We start from the raw sequence: 21,259 nt of genomic DNA, 5'->3' as shown, positions 1-21,259 counted from the left end.
CTGCTTCCCAGAGCGGGGCCAGGGCCTGGAGCGGGGCCGGGGACGGCAGGGAGCCTGCCCTGGCCCTGGTGCGCGCTGCTGCCACCCTGGAGCCGCTTTAGGTAAGCGGCGCTGGGCCGGAGCCCACACCCCGCACCCCTCCTACACACCACACCTCAACCCCATGCTCTGAGCCCCCTGCTGCACCCCACACCCCTCCTGCACCCCAACCCCATGCTCTCAGCCCCCTGCCAAACCCTGCACACCTCCTGCACCTCAACTCCCTGCCCTTAGCCCCCGCCACACCCTGCACCCCTCCTGGTCCCCCTGAGGGCAGGGAGGGGGCGGAGTTGGGGTGGGGACTTCGGGGAAGAGGTGGAAGGGGGACGGGGCCAGGGGCAGCGAGGGGCTGGGGGTGTCAGTGATGCGGCCCTCGGGCCAATGCATTAGTCCTCACGTGGCCCCATGGTCATTTGAGTTTGAGACCCCTGATATACATCATATAGTTTCAGAATGTGCTACCAAGCATTAATCATAGGGGAGAAAAAAAATGCAGGCTGCAATGGGTTTGCATGGCTATAAAGGAGAACAAAATTTGGCCCTCTGCCCTCAGATACACCGATGGGATGTCCACTGCCAGCAATGGGAACTGCACACATGTATCTGAGGGCAGAGTTTAGCTATAGGTATTTGTAAATATGGACTTGGGAGAACAAGCGATAGGATGCAAGATAAGCCCTGTAAGGCTGGTTAAATGGCTTGCACATTTAAACGCAGAGCCCTTGGGCTGTTCTCCCGCCCCTCCCAATATCAGACTCTAACCAGCGGAGCTGAACACTGCTCTCGTTTTCACCCACGGAGCTACTCAGTTTGGTTGGTGAAAGAATTTTTCCTATGCATTTACAAAAAGTGTTCTTGTTAATCTCATCATGCTACTAGCTTTATTATAACGCACACCTTAGTCATCTGCATCATAATAAATAAATAATATTGAGAAATCAAGGGCCTGATTGTCCACTGCCTTGTGCATTTATAGCAGTGCAAGGTTAGAGCAAAGGGGGTGCAAAACACTTTCCAACCACTTTGCACAGGTGCACAAGCCTACACAAGGTGCCAGGCAATGAAAAATCAGGCCCCAAGGCTTTGGGGTTTTGGACATAAATACTGCCTCAATAGATTTTAATTTTACAGCTTTCTGAACTCAAGTTATACATCTGGGCCACATTCTGTCCTCAGTTGCAACAATGTAAAACTGGGAGTAATGCCAGTGAAATCAGTGGAATTACTTCAGATTTACACCAGCATGCCTGAGATCAGAATCTGACTAAAACCTTACCCATGGCTATATTGGCCTTCTGTGAATGTTTAGGTGCTGTTAGCCACTAGAGAGCAGTCAGAGCTTTACCCAAAAGACTGACAAATCACACATCACACCAAGTGACGAGAGAGGAGAGAGAGATCGAAGCGTATTATACTAATGCTAAAACAGAGTCTCTTAAGCTCAGGACAAACTCCTACCCTTAGCATTAGCAGCCGTGCAGGGGATGGGGAGAAGACATAGCTATGCAGGGCAGGCTGGTTCAAGATGAAGTAGTACAATGCACTGCCATTTGTTTCTTCTTTTACCCGAGTAGCATGTACCCTTACGCTAGCGGCTGCTGCTAGCATACTTGCTAACTAGCCTGGGAACTAGGCACTCCCACAAGCCAGCTTGTCATCCCATTTAGGGCCATAGTGGGGTTGGTGCACTGGCCAGGAGTTTTTCCTAACACTCTTGTGAGTTGTAAGGGGAGAGACCCTGCCCCAATGCTCCTGAGAGAGGATATGGAAAGACGAAGAACCCTACACCATCTTCCCCCTCAACACATCACAGGGCACGGGCTAGCCCAGCGAGAAGATTAGAACATGCACACGTGCAAAGTGTCATTACAATCCAATCGAATATGCTGCACATTCAACTTCCCTCTCACCCTCACCGATCTTTGGCCACATGTTTCTAGATAGGTCTGTACAGAAACGCAAGAAGAATCCTCTGACAATTGGACTACCAAGATGTCTCAAAGAGGACCAGTCTCTTATGTATTTGCTCACAAACAAACTGTGCAGATATCAATGGCAAAACAGACACACACACACGCCCAAAGCATTGTTCTGTTTTGATCATCATAGTAGTGCTTTTCTAACTTGGATAATAAACTCCCTACAGCAGTGGTGGACAACCTACGGGCCGCAGGTTATCCACCACTGCCCTACAGTGGCTCTCAGTGACAGTGAGCACAGCCCACAGCAGGGAAGGATTTATCCATGAACCTGCATCTGCAAGAAAGGATCTCCCAGAAGTTGCAGATTCACAAATGAATTTCCAGCCGTTTCCATTATGCACAATAATTTCTAATTTCATCTCCTTTATGATGATGTTCTTTTAAAGCCAAAATGGTGGGCTTGGTTCAGGTCTGTCTTACACCAATGTAAACCAAAAAGAATGTCACTGAATTTACACCAGTGTAATACAGGTATAAGCAAGACTAGAAGATCCAATGCCTTTTCAATCTAGAAGGTGCTTTAGTACATGAATGATCATGGCTATTTAAAAACCTCTCATTAACCCCAAACAAACAAAGGAACCACAAAAACAAAGTAGAAATATTACATAATAACCGCCTTATAAATTCCATTACCTGCGAACTGGGAACAAGGGCCTTCCACCAATGTCCGCCCTTCACAAGGTCAACTTCATTTAATGGCATTGACACTTTGCCTATGACACAGTGGCGTGAGAATTTGTCAAAATCCACTATGGTTAAAAGTAGCGTTCTTCTTTGGGCTTCTAAAAATGGAATTTCAAAGGTGTACCTCTCCTCAAACACTGGGTTCTGGGTTTTGCGTTTTACTCCTGTCTGCTTGGAGTTCTTCTGATCTGGAAGGAGGCAGATCTTGACATAAGGGTTGGAATGAGCCATATCTTGTCTTGAACCGTCATACGAAATTGGAGGAGGCAGATCTTTAGCCTCAATTACCCTCACTATTAGATAATTATGCAACAGATCATACTGTGTGCTAAAATGCAGCATGCCCAATTGGTACTTCGATAAGATTTCCTCATCTGTCAAGGAGTCCATGTCATCACTATTAGAGTCAAGAGAGTAGAGTCTTGGTTCGAATTTTCTAAAATAGTCATCTGGGGTATACGTTTTTCTCAGGATAGTTGGCTGAACTATTTCTTTTTTAGCTCCTATAATTCCAAACTCAATAGGTTTAATGTCAATTAGTGGAGAACTTGGCCTTCTCGATTCTAGACCTAGGCAAAAGAAACATACAAATAGCAATGTCGGTAACTGGAAAGATCTGATTATATCCCAACTTAGTCTCTGCCCCAAAGCTCTTACAGTCTGTCTTTTTGTTCTGTTTGTACAAAGCCCAGCACAATGAGGTCTTGGCCCATGACTGGGGCCTATCTCAACACAAATAATAAAAACAAACAATAATAATATCACTAGTTAATCTTTAAGTGCAAACATCAAATAGATTTCTGCCCCCTCCCCCTGTCTAACTCTGTGATTCTGCCTCATTCATCCTTTAGCAAAAATATAAGTTTGGCCCCTTTCACAGTCTCTTTGTGGAACAGTTTAGGATTTTAATCAACATACCTTAGGCTTGACTTGGATCTTTCTCTAAAAGCAGGCACTAACCTAAGCTTTGGTCTACTTGGGAAATTACGTTAATATTGTACGGCTGACAGCCTTACTTGAAATCCGCCTTGTGAGGCTGTAAGTAGACCGTGATGTATCTGAAGATGATCGCCTTCTGTCAGGAGAAGAGTCTTGAGGAGTTGGAGGTGGCTCGCTGGTTATGTTATCAGAGTCTCCATCTTTGTCCTCATTTTGATTGCTTATCCTGTGAAAATGAAAGACCTCTGGATGTGTGAATCCAGTAAGTGTACTATACACATAACGAACAGGATAATAAGCCCTCTTCTCTGATACTTTAGATTGAACCCTGGATGAATATCATGGATGCTAGAGCTTATTTTCAGATCTAGTTGGAAAACAGAAGAGTGCTGAGCTCTGTGGCTTCAGGGCCCTACAAAGCATGGATTCTCTATCCTTTCTTTTGTCTTTCATACTTCTTAAAATGCAATGAAGCTTACTAGCAACAGTAAGGATATACACCAGTATGCACTTTAACACACATCTATACAGATGTGCTCATGTTTCAAATACATGCATGCGATACAGACCTTGTGGCATTATTGATTTATGTAGTGAAAATATTTATACCATTACTTACAGCTGTATATTTAGGATATAGACCTGGAATTATGGCTTTCATTAGGATCATCAGATAGTCACATTATTAATAGCATGGGAAATAACCATGATCAATCTTCTCACATCATGTTTAATATTAATATATGGTGGTAAATGAGCCATTAAGTTTTGGAAATGTGGCCCTGTAAAGCAGGATTTGTTGACATACCTTTTAAGCAGTTCCTGTCCCCTTTTTATTTACTCTTTTGCATAACTGGATAGGACAATAATTCTGCTATATCTTGTTTTATTTGTGGGAAATATATAAATAAGCAAGAAAGGTTACACACCCCTCACTGAAACTTTGTGAAGGTTTAAAATGCACAAAGTGATGATGAGAATGGGATCATACAAAAGTCCACAAGCAATCCCCTTGTCAATTTAAATCTTCTACATAAAGTAAGCTCAGTGAAAATCTCAGCCTCTCACAGATTGCAGCAACTCACATTAAACAGAACAAATCAGAACCTCTTAAGTGTTCCCCTCAAAGAAGAGCAAGAGCAGACAGGAACAAAAGTCTATAGTTCAAGATTCTAATGTCAGTTGCACTGGTAACAGTCTGGAATATGTCCAATGAAGTCAATGGAAGAACAATTTTATCCTGACATAATTGAGATCAGAATCTCACTTTTTTTTTTTAAACAGTATTCCATTCTTTATAGTGTACCAAGATAAAATACACTTTTCTGGTTAGGCCACAAGACAAAAGAACACTCAGAAAATAGAAATTGGGCACAGCCAAAGTTCAGCATGAAATAAGCAAATCAGATGGGAGCAGTGCTTGAATTTTGCTCCTCATTCATTCTTTCTATATTTTTGGCTATGCCAGGTATAAGATGCATATGTTGAATCATTTGCCTCACAAACCACTAATGAAACTAGGCTGATAATATTCTGTAGCAAGTAGTAAACTCAAAAATCTAAATCCAAATTTAGGAATAGACTAAAAATGGATTCCAGATCTGAATCTACCTCTCCCCCAAGTTTGGGGGAAGAAGTTCAGATCTGGATCTTGTGGTGCTTGGAGAGCTGAACCCACCTGAGCTTCACAGTCCATTGATATTTAATAGATTTTTGATAGAAAATTAAAAACATACATTAAATGGACAGATAATACCCAGCTTTCAAACGCAGGTTGCTCAAATCCTTCAACTGGATATAAAAATCAATATTTAGGAGCATAAAAGTCTGATTTTCATGCCAAGAAATGGATTTGAACATACTTATTATGATCCACATGCCTGAAAATTAAACCTACAGAATGGGGGCAAAGCAGGGGCAAAAAGAATCAGAAAAAAATCATTAAGGATATTCTACACGTGCTAAACATAATAGTGAATTAACTAAGTAACAAGCAGGTGACCTTTTGCAGGGAAATTGCTACCAAACCACGATAATTTTTCCTCAAATAACTTTGGCTGTGTTTGGAATAGCTCTGTTCGTATTTAATCAGAACCTTTGGTAAGGAGAATTGAGCTCTAATTTCAGTTTAACCTTGCAGAACACACAGTATTTATCTTTGAGTTTTTATGTAGGAGATTTCATAAGATGCAGAGCTGACAAGCACCCCAGTTCCCTCCCAATTTTTTTCCTAAGGCTAGGAAGCAAACAATAATTATGAAATAACAATAAGGATTGCCATGTGTGCAAGTCAATACAATTAGATTTGCTTCAGCAAGCTAAACATACTTCCTTTATCATTGACGTTATAGGGTGCTGTAAAAATTCAGGAAGTGCAAAAAGTCAACATCTACCAAAATAAATTACTTAATTTCACAGCAGTTGGGCCCAATCCTGCTTCCCTAGCATACCCAGAGCTTCTACTACTGACTATGGGAATGTTGCTGATGCAAAGAATGGAGGATCGATGCAGACATTAACAAGATTGCTCCCATTCATCTAGAGACCATGAGAAGGATTGGGTGTGAGGGAAAAGCACACCCCGTATGACAGCAATGGCCATGTCAGGTGGACAAGGATAAGAGGATTGAGCACTCTTAGTTGTGAGCCTTTAGACATTTTTAGATACTTTTTTGGGGGGTGGGGGTGGGGGGGAAGAAAGGGGAACACAAGAAATGTACTTGTTCCCCAAACTCAATACATTGAGGCAGAACGTGAATCTTTTTAAATCCAGGTCCTAATTCAAGGTGTTATACTGCTGCCCAGCACTATAGTATGGGAACATCTACCATGCAAAAACAATTAGTGTAACGAGACCTCGGAGCAGTTCTGAAATACATATACACATTAAAATAGCTCATTCACAGCTCAATTCTGCAACTCTTACTCATGTTGAGTAGCACTTACTCATGTGATGAGTGCAGTACTGCAAACTCCAAACATTTAGAAACCTCCCTGCACCCAAAACAACAAGACCAGGCAAAGGACACCACTTCTCTCTTTTAACTCCTGAGGTGTCATTCTGTCCCTCTCCATTCTCCTCTCCAACTTTCCAGCCCTCCCCTCTCAGTCTCCTTACCCCCTATACATATATTCTCTCCCTTTCCCCTCAGTCACCCACATTCTCCCAGCATACCCCCAAATCTCCTTCCCTATGCCCATTTTCCTTTACAGTCTCTCTCAGCCCCCCTCCCTCCATATTCCTTGGATAAACTCAGCAGCCACCGCCACCATACTTTCCCCTGTCCCCTCACTGTCTCTTGCCTGGGCTGCATACAGGAAACAGAAGCTACCATTTTAGCTGAGGGCATCTTAGGTTCAGTCACATGAAAAGCAATGGGAGACAGCAGCCATTTTGAAGCATGTTGCTGCCCAGCTTCTAGAGACAAGAATTTTTTTAAAAAAACAAAACAAAACAAACCCTAAACTTGTAAGATTTGTGAAAATATCATGAGAGCTGAGGACTTTGATAGTCCCTAGAGGGCTGCTGGCCTGACTATATGTAACACAGCATAAGAAAGGACTGCAGAATAGGGCCCTTTAATATAATTTTCCACTATTATTTATGGCAAAAGTTATCCAGGAAGGATCCTTGAGGCAGCTGAACCGGCACGGATCCATGACACAGGTGGAAGGGAGTACTTCTGGAGCCCACAAAGGGGGTCCACATTGCAAAGTCCAGCTCCCCAAAGGAACTGAAGAATCACCACACAGGTGGATTAGCAGGGGGCCAGAGAAGGAACAGAAGCCCAGAGGTGGGGGATCTACCACTACACGGCCCCAGTGGCCACATGGGGAGAATCAGAGATGGTTGGAATTACTGCGTCAGGGCTAGGATTGCCATTTTCTAATTGCACAAAACCGAACACCCTAGCCCTGCCCCTTCCCCGAAGTCCCGCCCTACCCCCCCCCCACTCACTATATTCCCCCTCCCTTGGTGGCTCACTCTCCCCCACCCTCACTCACTATTACTGGGCTGGAGCAGGGGTTGGAGTGCGGGAAGGGCTCTGGCTGGGGATGCGGGCTCTGGGTTAGGGCCGGGGATGAGGTGTTCAGGGTATGAAAGGGGGCTCTGGGATGGGGCAGGGGATTAGGGTGCAGGTAGGGTGAGGGCTCCAGCTGGGGGGGCACAGGCTCTGGGGTAGTGCTGGGGATGAGGGGTTTAGGGTGCAAAAGAGCATAAGAACGGCCATATTTGGTCAGACCAAAGGTCCATCTAGCCCAGTATCCTGTCTTCTGACAGTGGCCAATGCGGTGCCCCAGAGGGAATGAACAGAACAGGTAATCATCAAGTGATCCATTTCTTGTCGCCCATTCGCAGCTTCTGGCAAAGAGAGGATATAGGGACACCATCCCTGCCCATCCTGGCTAATAGCTATTGATGGACCTATCCTCCATGAATTTATCTAGCTCTTTTTCGAACCCTGTTATAGTCGTGGCCTTCACAATGTCCTCTGGTAAGGAGTTCCACAGGTTGACTGTGTGCTGTGTGAAGAAATACTTCCTTTTGTTTGTTTTATACCTGCTGCCTACTAATTTCATTTGGTGGCCCCTAGTTCTTGTGTTATGAGAAGGAGTAAATAACACTTCCTTATTTACTTTCTCCATACCAGTCATGATTTTATAGACCTCAATCATATCCCCCCTTAGTCACCTCTTTTCCAAGCTGAAAAGTCCCAGTCTTATTAATCTTTCCTCATGTGACAGCTGCTCCATACCCCTAATCATTTTTGTTGCCCTTTTCTGAACCTTTTCCAAGTCCAGTATATCTTTTTTGAGATGAGGGCGACCACATCTGCATGCAGAATTCAAGATGTGGGCATACTATAGATTTCTACAGAGGCAATATGATATTTTCTGTCTTATTATCTATCCGTTTCTTCATGATTCCCAACATTCTGTTTGGGCGGGAGGGGGCCTCAGGGCTGGGGCATGGGCTTACCTCGAGCGGCTCCCAGGTAGTGGTGCAGCTGGGCTAAGGCAGGCTCCCTGCCTGTCCAGGCTCCGCACTGTGCCCCAGAAGAGACCAGCAGATCTGGCTCCTAGGCAGGGGGCCAAGAGACTCTGCACACTGCTCTAGCCCACAGGCACCGCTCCCCAGCTCCCATTGGCCACAGTTCCCAGCCAATGGGAGTGCGGAGCCAGTGCTCTGGGCGGGGGCAGCACGCAGAGCCCCATGGCCCCCCTGCCTAGGAGCTGGACCTGCTGGCTGTTTCCAGGGTGCAGCGCAGGGCCAGGACATGTAGGGACTAGCCTGCCTTAGACCTACAGCACCACTGAACAGACTTTTAACAGCCCAGTCAGCGGTGCTGACCGGAGCCACCAGGGTCCCTTTTCGACCTGGCATTCCTGGCAACCCTACTCAGGGCCTGCCACTCCACAGATCAAGTGAAGATTTCTTCTATCCCACCCCTTCCTGGAGCCCCTACTAAGCCTAGCCACTTGTCCCCAAGTACTCGATCATTTCTGGAGCGTATCTTTCTAAGTCCAATAAAGTGGTCTCATCATTTTGTTCACCTGCACACGATGTTTCCTTATTTAGCAGTGATTTTATTTCCAGTTCCCATTAGCTGCAGATAAATGAGTTTCGAAGCACAATTCTGACCCTTAAAAAACTGCTCCCTGTTTAAGAAGCACTATAAAGCTCTACTGCTAACCTCTCTGCACCTTCTTCCTACACTAATTCAAAACAATAAATAAGATACTGTAATTCAAACAGAAAAAGATTAATTTTATATACCGTTTACAGACAAACCTGATAGATCTGGCAGGGAAAAAAAATAAAAGCAAGGAAGCTCCCGGGGAGAATGATACTGATCACGTCTTCCTATCTATCGTCCAGCAACACAGCGAAATGTGGTGCATTAGGGAAGCAATTAAGGGGGCACCTCACCTGTTGTGGTTTCAGAAGCACATTACACATTTAACTCTTGAGTAGCAATTACTCTGCTGCTATGGGAGGCAGTGAGGCCTTGCAGCTAAAACACTGAACTGGCACTAAGGCTCCTGCTCTGCCAGTGGCCTGCTGGGTGACCTTGGGTAAGTCACTTCGCCGCCCGGTGCCTCAGTTTCCCCAGGTGCAAAATGGGGATAACAATACTGGCCTCCCTTGTAAACTGCTTTGACATTGTTGTTTTAGGATCAGATTTTAAAAGCACTTAAGTGACACACGAACACAAGTCCCATTAGAAATTCAGTTTTTCTAGGGGATATACTCTCTTATGTCACCTTGGTGTTTTTGTAAGTTTCCCCCTTTAGCCTGGTTAAATCAGACTAACATTAATAAGATCGGTATCTATTTCTTACTCTTATAAGCCTCAAAACATTCTAGTAGATATTGTTTAGTTTCACTGAATGCTGATTGTATGCTATTTTTCTGCCTAGAATGATATCTTACAACCAACCTAAGCCTTCCTAAAAATACAGATTTATCCTGGAAATAGCTAAAGTTAAATGTGATTTCAGCCATTTTCCATGGGGCTCTGCATGGGCTCACCAACATGCAACAAATTGCCGAATTAGGGCCTGTGCGTGAACCCCTATTTGTCTGAACAGTTATCTGGTGTATTACATACTGTATGTCTATCTATGGTTAAGGCAGATCACAAGCTCCTCTGGTAGGAACCTTGTCTGTTATGTGTTCAGAAAATACAGTGCATGCTCTAAGTAATAATAAAATAATAAATATAGGTCCTCCTACGTAGTCACTTGACTGGCAGTCTGGAAAATTACAGCAATCAAAGGGCTAAAGTGCTCAAAATAAACAGTCCAATTTAGAGATTCAACAAAAATTCAAATGAAATGTATTGTTCTCAGCATGGAATACAAAGCTAGGTCAATTACCAACTTGCTGTGTTGGCTTGCAGGATAGTTTCTGACTTAAGAATTGGGGTAGCTATATTTCAAAGACTCCAGCTACCTGAATTAGCAGGACATGTTGTTTAGCTTTGCTGCAGTTATATGCACGCTTTATATAGTTATATGCACTGTTCCCACTCCTAACACCGACTCTTCCCACCAATCTCTTATTGTATGTATGCCATTAGCCAGGTGTGTGGCATTTTTGGATTCTTATGGCCTCATGTTTATGCCCTCACCACAGCCAAAATAACATTACCTTTGTCACCCTGCTATAAACTGGAGATAACATTTGCTTAATATGCACATCTAAACTTACAGCCAGGCTGGCGTCTGTGCAGGAAAAGGTCCCAGGATTTCAACTTCATCTTCGCTCGACTGACAACAGCTACAGTCAAAACACTTCTGACAACAATTTCTACAAGTCCATCTGCACAGCAAGAGATCCAAGAGTCTAGAGAGCAGACCCTGAGGCCATTGGAAACCAAAGAATAAGATTACAAACAGTAGATCATCGGTGAGAAATAACACTCAGCTGTATTTATGTTTTGTGTTTCTGCAGCAGAACATTTGGAACTATATTTATTCCATTTATATAAACAGACAAGTGCCGTGCAGTTACTGGCACAATCTCACTGAAGCCATAACTAGGCAGGGAAATAAACATTCACTGCAGGTATTTTCTTTTATAGAATTATTATGTACGTGGGCGAGAGAGTGATTTACAAAACACTATGCCATAACAATATGCTAGAGCAGAAACATGCCCATTATTTCACCTACATTAACAAACTAATATATCAACAAATGCATGGCAGAGAGAAGAAAAAACTGAAGACCTCAATTTAATTTCACAAGTTGTTGCACAGCTGAAAAAACCTAACACAACAATATGAAGGTATTTTAATACTGTAGGCATGTAACCATATGATATTCATATGCTCCATACATGCAGTATTACAGCCTCAAATTTGTCAGCAAAATGTATCAGCCTAGGTACAAAATCTTGCCTGACTCTTACTATGATGATTAATTTATTGAAAAAGCTAATGGTTTTTTTAAAAAACGTTATTTGCCCTCGGTGAGTGTAGAAGTGCCCCGGAGAACAGAATTTTGTATGGTGGCAGTAGTAACTCCCTAACAGTGCTATTACATTTATTACATGCACACACATTATATATATATATGTAATAATGTACACAGGTTAATGTATACACTTAGCCTGTGTATATATGTTTATAACATTATAGCGTAACATATAAATATACACAGGCTAAGTGTATACATTTATAGCAAGGGAGAAGTACATCCCAAGAAAGGAACTGTCTGAGGAAGCCACAGTTCCCTTCCTTCTCCCCCTTGCTTCAAGAGGGTATAAACTTGCTGGTGGCTTATACCAACGACAAATAACTACCCCACTCCCACCACACCCTCTAAGCTCAGCTTGCTGGTGCACTGGAGAGAGAGGGAAGGAGGCATGAAGCCAGGGTTCTGCTCATTCCCCATCCGCCCCTACCCACCTTTCCCAGGTAAGGGGGTGGGGGGAGAAGAAAGTGTTTGTAAGAAGGCTCGCAGAGCAGTACATGGGACACAGACAGACAGATTCTAGCTATCTGTACTCAGTGATAGGTGAAAACCCAGAATGCATTATGAAACCCTCACAAAGTCAAAATTTGAGAATAGCCTTTTTAAAATTGTACTAGAAATTATTGAATTGCATCATGTTTGCAGTGTTCAACACTGCCTGTACAAGGAAGCAGTCGGCACTCACTGGGAGGCCTTCACTGGGAGCACAGGGCTGCAGAGGACAGTAGCAGATTGATAGTAAAAGAAATTTTTATTCCACACCTATAAAAAACTGAATTTTCCTGGTATACGAAAAGATTAATTTTTCTATAAATGAACCCCAGAAATCAGAAAAGCCACAAAGCAAGGAATCTGGCATACCATTTATACCTACGGCATTAGAAAACATTCAGAAAATGCAGGACAATCTCCTCTGGACGATGAGATGAGACAGAATAGGGAATGAATCATCAGATTAACTCACCTCATTTATCGGTTCCAACTGTCCTTTTAGATATCCATGATGAAGCAAAGGGGAACAAAATGAAAAAGACAAAACCAGTTTAGCAATGCTCAAATAACTCTAAATTAGCACCAGCCAGAGAACAATTTCTTTAATTTCTCAGGACATGCTATTTCCCAAGCTTGTCCTACTTAATTTTAGGGGAGGGGGCAGAATCTCCTGAAGGAGCAACAATGTCGTCTTCTCCCCTTCCCTTCCTGCTGCTCACCCTTCCCTAGGAGGATCCCACCACTCTCACTCCACCCCTGTTTACAGCAAGAGAAACGTATGTATTGCTTCTGCTACCATCCCCCTCCCAGGAGACATCATGTGCAACCACACTCTTCATGTGTCCCTAGGAAATTACTTCATTTCTACAACTACTGTATTTACTGCATCAGTAGCAAACCACATCCTGGTCATAGATACACTGCGAGCTCCTGGTAATAGAGACCCTGATCTCAGTTCAGTTCTGGCAAAAATGGTTGCAACTCCAGAGATATTAAGACCAATAGTTTCAGAAGTGGACACTAATTTCTGAGTACTCCCATTTCTTAAGGGGCTTGCTCTCCCAAAAGCTTCTATTGGCTATACTCTATGGAAAACATAGACAATACAACTTTTAAAAAAGAAACTAGATTAGATTAGATTAAATTTAGCTCTACAATGGCTTCCATAGAAAGCATTTTAACACAAACATCCATCGCCACGTTCTCACAGACCATTGCTTAGTGAAAATTCCGCCACCTGTATGAGGTAAGGTTTGCAAGGACAAAAGTGCTGTATTTTGATATGGCTATACCCAAAAATCATTTTTAAAAACCCCAGGGTTCTATCATCCCCCAATTTACATACTAAGGTCCACACAAAACTGGTGTGGCTTATTCCAAGCCTGCACTAAAATTCCTATTCTGCATTAAACCGGGTCCATTGTATTCATGCCCTGCAGCCAAACAGCCCAGCATGTAGTGTGAGAAAAGGCCATGTGGCATGAGGGAGTGGGGTGTGGTAATTCCAGGCAGGCCTGTATCAGACAAGCCACCTGGCTAAAATGTATCAGTCGTGCAAGAGAAGCATCAAGTAAAACAACCTAGATCTGCTTTAAAATAAAACAGGTCCTTGGGCAGCCAGGACCCCAGGAGCATGAGCAATGCTACCCCCAGACTCCATCATAAAGTAACTGGAGTTCCATCCTGACTGTGTGCTCAAACTCCCGCAGAAACCCTAGCCAGGCACACAGGAGTGACGACAGAGACTACAACAGGCAGGAACTAATCACCATAGCACAGCAGAAGCAAATGAACAGCCAGTGCCATAAAATACATAAATGCACAGATCCATGAAATAAAAGCAAACACAAACAGCTGTCCTTGTTCATGCCAGTCACATGCAACAGGGGGACTAGCTCTGGGGGAATGACAAAGGTTTATAGAGCACAAATGATGTGACTGCCAGCAGGTGCTGGGTAAGCTCAGTTGAAGTTTAAGAACATGGACACTAGAACAAACCCAGCACATAGAGGCAGCCATGACATTGGCCTAGTCCACTGGGAATGCAAAAGGAATACCACTCAAGTTACAGCTGCTGAGCCTAGGCTTATCGTACCAGATCTGCCCATTCAAGGTCAACTAGGGTGACCAGTCAGCAAATGTGAAAAAACAGGACAGGAGGTGGGGGGTAACAGGAGCCTATATAAGAAAAAGACCCAAAAATCAGGACTGTCCCTATAAAAACCGGGACATCTGGTCACCCTAAGATCAACTCTTCAACCCAGGAGCATAATCCATTTGGGAGTCCTGGTGCCATAAACAAACCCCCATCACAAAACAACACATTGTATGTGTAGGGTGGCCTAGGGGCCCTTGCACAGTCATTGCTGCTTGATGACCTTGCTGACAGCTGTTCCTTGCTACCTTGGTTTCCAGGATCTGCCATACGTGGGGCTGTTTTTGTTATCTTTACCCTTACACTCCCTGTGCCCCATATGCTGCTGTGCTTAGCTGTTCCCTGCATCCTCCAAATCAAGTGTGACCAGCATTTTTAAGGCGGGTGATATTGCACAGCCAGGGCTCGCTTTTTCTAGCATGAATATACATACATACATGCATGTATGGACATATACATGTCCCCTCTGCTTCTGTACACTTTGGTCAGTTGGGGATGACAGGGCTCCAGTACTACACCACTGATATTACAGATAGAGGGCAAAGAACATTAAGGGTGGCATTTTCAAAAGAGCCTGGCTTAGGAACACAACTCCCAATGAAAGCCAATGAGCCGTGTGCTCTTAAGTCACTTATGTACTTTTGAAACAATAAATTGTAATACTTCACACACACACAAAGCCTGATCTAAAGCCCAGTGAAATCAATTCAAAGATCCCTACTGACTTCACTGGGCTTTGGATCACCATAGTATCTTTCATCCCAGGATCTCAAAGCACTTTTTAAATATTAACTAATTTGCAGTCAGTACACCCCTGGGAGGTAGGTCACTATTGTCATTGTCATTTCAGAGATGAGAAACTGAGTCACAGAGAGGGTGACTTACCCAACAGCATTTTACATCCACTGTGCACAGATGTCACTGTCAGTGACTATGCAAGGCAGTGGAGAACCAAACCAAGTCATTGGCAGAGCTCAGATAAGAAGCCAGATTTCCTGGCTAACATCTTCCAGGAGTTTTTAAACCATAAAACCATGGGTATCAAAACTCATTCAGGGGAGCAGGTGAAATTACATTTTTAATTATACACCATGGACCCAGTTTACAGCATTAGGGTCTCATATACACAACAGCCTATCCACCAAAGAGCTCCTTCTACCCTGGCACAATTACACGATGGACAGGCCGGGCTGGGAGTAGTGACAAACCTTGGGGCTCAAGGCCCCCTGCCCATCTAGCTCCCAAGAGCCCCGGAAAGTAAGGACAGCTTTAAGTGAGTGCTGGTTTTCATGGCCTTGGGCAAGTTGAGTGGGTCCCTGTTTTGAAGTTCATAGTTGGTGGTAATATGTCGGTATACCACACTGGGGTGAGGGTCCCTGTGTCTGTGTCCACAGCAGGTCCCTTTATTGGTGTGAGGGCCCCGTTTCAATCTCTGAAAGGATTCCCATATGTGTGGGAGCCCCCACTTCTAGGCTTCCACGGTAGGGGGAAGGTGTCTCAGGTAGGTGGGGTTTCTGAGCCTGCGTTCTCAAGCGTCCACGTGACAGTGTGAGAGGCACATCCCATCCCTGCTGGTGTTTCACAGGAGTGTGATTAGCAAGGTCATCTCACACTCTGGGGGAAGCTCTGTACCCTTTCATTACCTTCTGGCTGACTGATTCCTGAGCCTCCCAGGCCTCTTCCAGAGGCTGCCCTGCCTAGTCCTCCTCCCTCAGCAGCAGCCACCTAAACTCAACTCAGGAGCAGCATCCATGGTGATGCCAGCTGGATGGATGGGGGAGGAGTTGGTAAAGGACCGCTGGCTGCTCCTACTCCCATCTCCCTGCCCGCTCTTGCTCCTACTCTGAATTCAGTCCTAGACACGGAACAAGCAGTCCACAGCTGGATCGCTGAACATGCAATAGAACAGAAGCAGAGGCAGCTGCCACAATTGTTGCTCTGCTTCTCTTTGTGCCCTGTATATGCAACTCTGCACGAAGGCATCACAATCCTCTCACACACACAAGAACTCACATATATGCTGACATTCACACGCACAGACCACGCACAATCCTATACAGACACACACGCGCACAAACATAAGCACACCTAAATACACACACACACACCCTATACATACAACCCCCTCCATAGACACAAACACAGTCAGGCCCATACATACGCCATCAGTCAGATGCACAAACACACAAGTTCACACAAACAAGCACAAAAGGGGATGTTCGGATTCATTCTTAAGAAGGAGGCGAGTTCCAACCACAGGCAGGAGTCCCCCAAACCCTTCTCCTGTACCACTCCACAAAGTGTTTCCAACAACCCACCGTCCTGGTCTGAATCGAGACGCATCGGCTGACCGCTGCTATTAAACAAATGCAAAAAAACGAAGCACTCGTGCCTCAAGGCTTGTGTATGTCAGGGGAGAGCTTCACCTTTTCGGCAGCTACCTCACTCGCACACCCCGGTTTACCGTTAAGCGGGAGGGGGAAATCACTAGCCCGGGCTGGATTAACACGCAGCTAGTAAATTGAGGTGAGCGCTCACCCTGGTTAGAGCAGACCCGGTCTCCCTGCGGTCCCCACCCCGGCAAAGAGGACATCGCCTCCCCAGTGCTGTCCAGACCTACCTGTATATACGCCATCTTCACTAGGTATCACATTAGTTCCCAGCACAGCCCGAGCACGGCGTCTCTCTCCCCTTGGCCCTCAACAGCACAAAAAGACGCGACTTGTGTGCCAGATGAGCACTGGCCATCCCCGCTCCCCCGGCTGCTCGCTGCCTCTCGGCGCCTCCTCCCCAGCGCTTCCCGAGCCCGGCGCGGGGCGGGGGAGACGCGGTCTGGTTCTCTGGGATTTCGGGCAGGTTGTGCCGGGGGCCCCGGGCTCCCTGTGCCGCGCGGGGCGGGGAGGGGAGGGATGGGCTCGGCTCGGCTCTGGCAGCCTGTCACCCGCTGCACCCTCCTGGGCATGGCTCGGGGTGAATTTCCCCAGCTTGGGCAGCCGCGGCCGCCACCCTCCCTCTTCCCGGGGTCGCCCTTCGCCTCTCTCGGGGCAGCCTTCCCGAGCTTCGAGCCTCCCAGCCCGCGGCCCGGACCCTCACCCCCTCCGGCCAGCAACACGTGGCGCAGAACAAGACCCAGCCGGAGGCCGACGCCTTCCCCCGGGGACGCCGCACTCAGCGCCTGGGCCGCCACGGAGAGCGACTGGGGCATAGCCCCGGACCCAGCAGCGCCCCCTGCGCTCTGGGCAGCCGGAGCCCAGAGGGGACCGGCCCCGCCAGGGGGCGGCGGCTGGTGCCTGGTGAGACGCCGCGCCTGGTAAAGGGGGCGAGAAGCGGGGGAGCTCTTGGGTCGGGGGCAGGCCGCCCAGAAGGGCCCTGTAAATCTGGCCTGTGACTCTGCCTGCTGCACAGGATGGGAGCTCAGGGTGGAAAAGGAGTGAGGGGCCGAAGGAAGCTGATGCCGTGGGATGGGGGAAGGGATCCCCTGGCACCTACACGTGCCACAGAGCCGCTGGAAGCACCTGCCACCAACATGTGCTGCCAGTCTGCTTAAGTGTGCGATGGGCTGGGGAAATCCCCAGAACTTATGCACTGGTGGGACTTGGAGCGAATCCTGCATGTAATGCCACGCGGGAACTCACCGGGAGCCTGTCACATAGTAAAAAGACCTTGAGCCAGTGCTGCTAACTCCAGGGTTTCACACATTACCTGACTGGTCCCAAGCCCCTAGCACATGTTGGTGACAGGCAGTTCCCTAGGCTCTGTTGCATGTTAGGTGCTGGGGGATCCCCCACCACATCGCTCACTTCAGCTTCCTTCAGCTGCTGCTCTCCTGTTAGTGCCTGAGAATCACTACTTTCATTGCTGTTCGTTTTAAAGTAAGTTTCTAGCCCTAGGGGCTGTCGAGAAATGCTTGAAAACGTGATTCCTAAATGCCAGAAGGCAAATAAAAAGAACCCAACATTTATTATACTTATAATCTCTCAATTGTCTAGGGGAACCTGACTCATGATTTTTAAACACTTGGAAGGGGCATATAATTACTGAGGGAACAATCACAGTACAGGCTGTTTGCAGGGGTGCCCGAATGGGAGGGTGTCACATATGCAAGTTAGGACCCCCTTTTCAGTCTCCTCTGTGTTAGGCTAGCCCCATTTTGACCTTTGCATGGGGACTCTATGTGGGTGTTGTGGATGCACAGACAGACGGGCCCAAAGATCCCAGGGAGTGTGTGTAGAGTAGACCCCTAGGTTTTAGATTCACAGAGATCACTGAATGCATGCAGGAGTCCTCCTTTCAGTGCTCACGGATGAAGGGGGCTACATATAAATGTGGTTCTCAAGGCCCCACATGACCTCCCGAGGAGCACTTCCATGCTGGCATTTCACAGGATTGCAGGCTACGAGTCACATGGTTAGCCAACAATATCAGGAAGCTCTGCCCTTTCATGCCCTTCTGGCTGAGTCCCAAGCCCCCTCCATTTGCATCCCCAGGGCCTGCTCTGCCTGGATCTCCACCTGCTGTCCAGCAGCTGCAAGCTCCCCTCAGCTCAGCAATTAGGAGAAGTATCCATGGTAACACTATGGATGGGGGCTGGGGTCGTTGCTAGAGCACCCCTCGCTGTTCTGACTCCCATCTCCCAGCCTGCTCTTGCTCGCACACCAAACTCAGACCCAGAAACGGAACCCTGGAGTTAACAGGTGGATCATGGCACATAGAGAAGCACCAGGAAGTGCAGCAGGGCACAGTTGCCCACACAGTGCAATAAGGCATCAAACATTTGTCTCATCCACACACATATATGCAGACATTCATACACATAAACAACAGCTACACACAAAGATAATCACACAGAGATACCAACAATCACACATGCACAATGTGTATGTCTGAATGAATGCAAGTGTCTCATACCCACAGAATCTCACTAGTACATTCACTCACTCTCACACACACACACACGATGTTAGTTTCCTTTTGTTTTACTGATTTGTACCAACACAACCTTAAAAGGACATGCACCCAACACATAGCTAGAAGGGATGCTTTCAATTTCTTTTATTTACTTTTTTAAATTAAGGTCCAGTCACAAGTACAATTACCCCCAAACTTATCTGGGAAGAGATTGTTTTGTAACCCTACTCGGGATTGTCAACCGCCAGTAAGCCACAGTTCTTGTTTCTAAATACATTAGAAGCAAATATTACCATTGAATGCAAAAAATCAGAACCAATAATAATGCTACAGGTTGCATCTGTCACTAGAGAACTTGACCTTTTCTGTAACTAACTCTCAAGTTTCCCATTAAGTGGGAGAGGGAATCACGAACCTGGGCTGGATGAACATACAACGAATAAATTCAGTTGAGTCTAAACCAGGTTAGAGCAGACCCAGTTTTCCCTGTGGTCCTCCCTCCCCAGATAACGAGGACATTTCCTCCCCAGTGCTGTTCAGACCTACCTGTATATACGCCATCTTCACTAGGTATCACATTAGTTCCCAGCACAGCCTGAGCATGGCGTCTCTCTCCCCTTTGCCCTCAACAACAACAAAAAGACGTGACTTGTTTGCTAGATGAGCACTGTTCATTCCTTCTCCCCCTTGCTGCTCACTGCCTCTCCATAATGATCAAGGATTCTTTCCCCGTATTTTTTTTAAGCACAGAGGTGTTGATTATTTCGTTTGTTTCTAATATTTCTTGTATGGTTTTCTGGGTTCTCAGGCTCTCTGTGCTGCGAGGGATGTGTTCTGTCAGCCTGTCACTTGCTGCATGATTGATTTCCCGCTTTTCCTTCTTCCCTATGGTAGGCTGGTGGTGAATTTCCCCCTCTTGGGCAGCAGCTGCAGCAGACTTTGCACTTCCAGAGATCTGGATTCCCCTCTCTCAGTGCATCTCTCCTTGGATTTGTTTTTCCAACTTAAAGCCTGAGGCTGAATCCGGGGGAAGTATCTCCTGCAAACAGCATCATCCATCTGTCTGCAACCAGATGGACAAGAGACTTTGAAACAGCAACATGTAGGAGGGTCCTTTTTGTCACAGAACAAGAAGCAAAACGTGTCTGAAACCTATTGGTGATCATTTTCCACCCGCAAACCAAAAACCTTGCTCTTATTTCAAATTATGTGTGACCAGGTTAGATATTTATATATTGAAAGGGAATGGTGTATTGAAGGATACTCTTTCATGAAGAGTTTCCAGAAGGACCTGCAATAAATCATACCGAGGGTACCTACCACCATCTATAGAGAATGCTGTCAATGTGCAGTGCACACGGTCATGTCATGTACACAAGGAAGCGGACATAAGTATGAGTAGAGGGCACTGCAATGTACATTTTGCCGTGTAAGATACTGAAAGAACCATCACCTTAATAACCCTTTGATTTGCCAGCATGCACCTCTCACTTCTATTTTTATAATTAAAGCGGGCATTAATTACACCTTTTCCCTCTTACAAAGGGATTAGAAGAAGTATTTCACTACAGCTGTTCCGCAATAGGTTGATTGCGTTTTTTAATTTGGGGAAAGTGGTATTGTTAATTGGTAGAGCTAATGAAAAGAATTCATCAATAAATGAAGACGACTCGTCTGTAGATTGCATGCGTTTGCATTACGGGGCGGAGCGCAGGTTCCTTTGGAAGCGGGATGCAAGTGTCAAAGCTGCAATTGCAACAGGTCTTGTGCAGAACAGCGACATCCAGAGGACAAAGTGAAAAGCTTCAGGGAACTGGAAAACATTTCCGAAGCTTACGAATCAACTGAGAGGACACAACTCTATCTGGATTAGACTGGCTTCATAACACACCCGTATCACATGCTGGTAGAGTGCAGTACACCACAGTGCTAGTAAAACCTTATCTAGTGCAATTAACTAACAGGTCTTAGTGGAAGTGAATGTAGCTAAATAGGAGTTTTATATCATTTTCATAGGTGTACTATTTGACACCAGCAACCTGCATTATTATTGCTGTTCCCCTTCAAAATACAA

At 45.8% G+C, this 21,259-nt stretch overlaps 1 protein-coding gene across 5 annotated transcripts in view; it reads right to left on the bottom strand.

Annotated features, from left to right (window-relative positions):
• The window catches only part of SYT17 (synaptotagmin 17), a 112,498-nt gene that overhangs the window by 57,294 nt on the left and 33,945 nt on the right, over positions 1-21,259 (bottom strand). For 2 of the 5 annotated variants that reach the window (XR_012161138.1, XM_073362318.1), the window contains exons 2-5: positions 12,595-12,612; positions 10,864-11,012; positions 3,725-3,873; positions 2,658-3,277 (exon numbers count right to left, since the gene is read on the bottom strand). Coding sequence is in view for 4 of the 5 variants with exons in the window: in XM_073362318.1 (XP_073218419.1) it covers positions 2,658-3,277; positions 3,725-3,873; positions 10,864-11,012; positions 12,595-12,612 (936 nt within the window). In the remaining variant the exon portion in view is untranslated. Of the gene's footprint in view, positions 1-2,657; positions 3,278-3,724; positions 3,874-10,863; positions 11,013-12,594; positions 12,613-16,897; positions 17,306-21,259 lie in introns of those variants that run through there. The other 3 variants (XM_073362319.1, XM_073362320.1, XM_073362321.1) reach the window with 3 other exon arrangements.

Source organism: Lepidochelys kempii, chromosome 10 (genome assembly GCF_965140265.1).
Source record: "Lepidochelys kempii isolate rLepKem1 chromosome 10, rLepKem1.hap2, whole genome shotgun sequence".
Taxonomy (NCBI): domain Eukaryota; kingdom Metazoa; phylum Chordata; order Testudines; family Cheloniidae; genus Lepidochelys; species Lepidochelys kempii.
The sequence above is the reverse complement of the archived record's forward strand: the minus strand, read 5'-3'. Positions and strand labels throughout refer to the sequence as shown.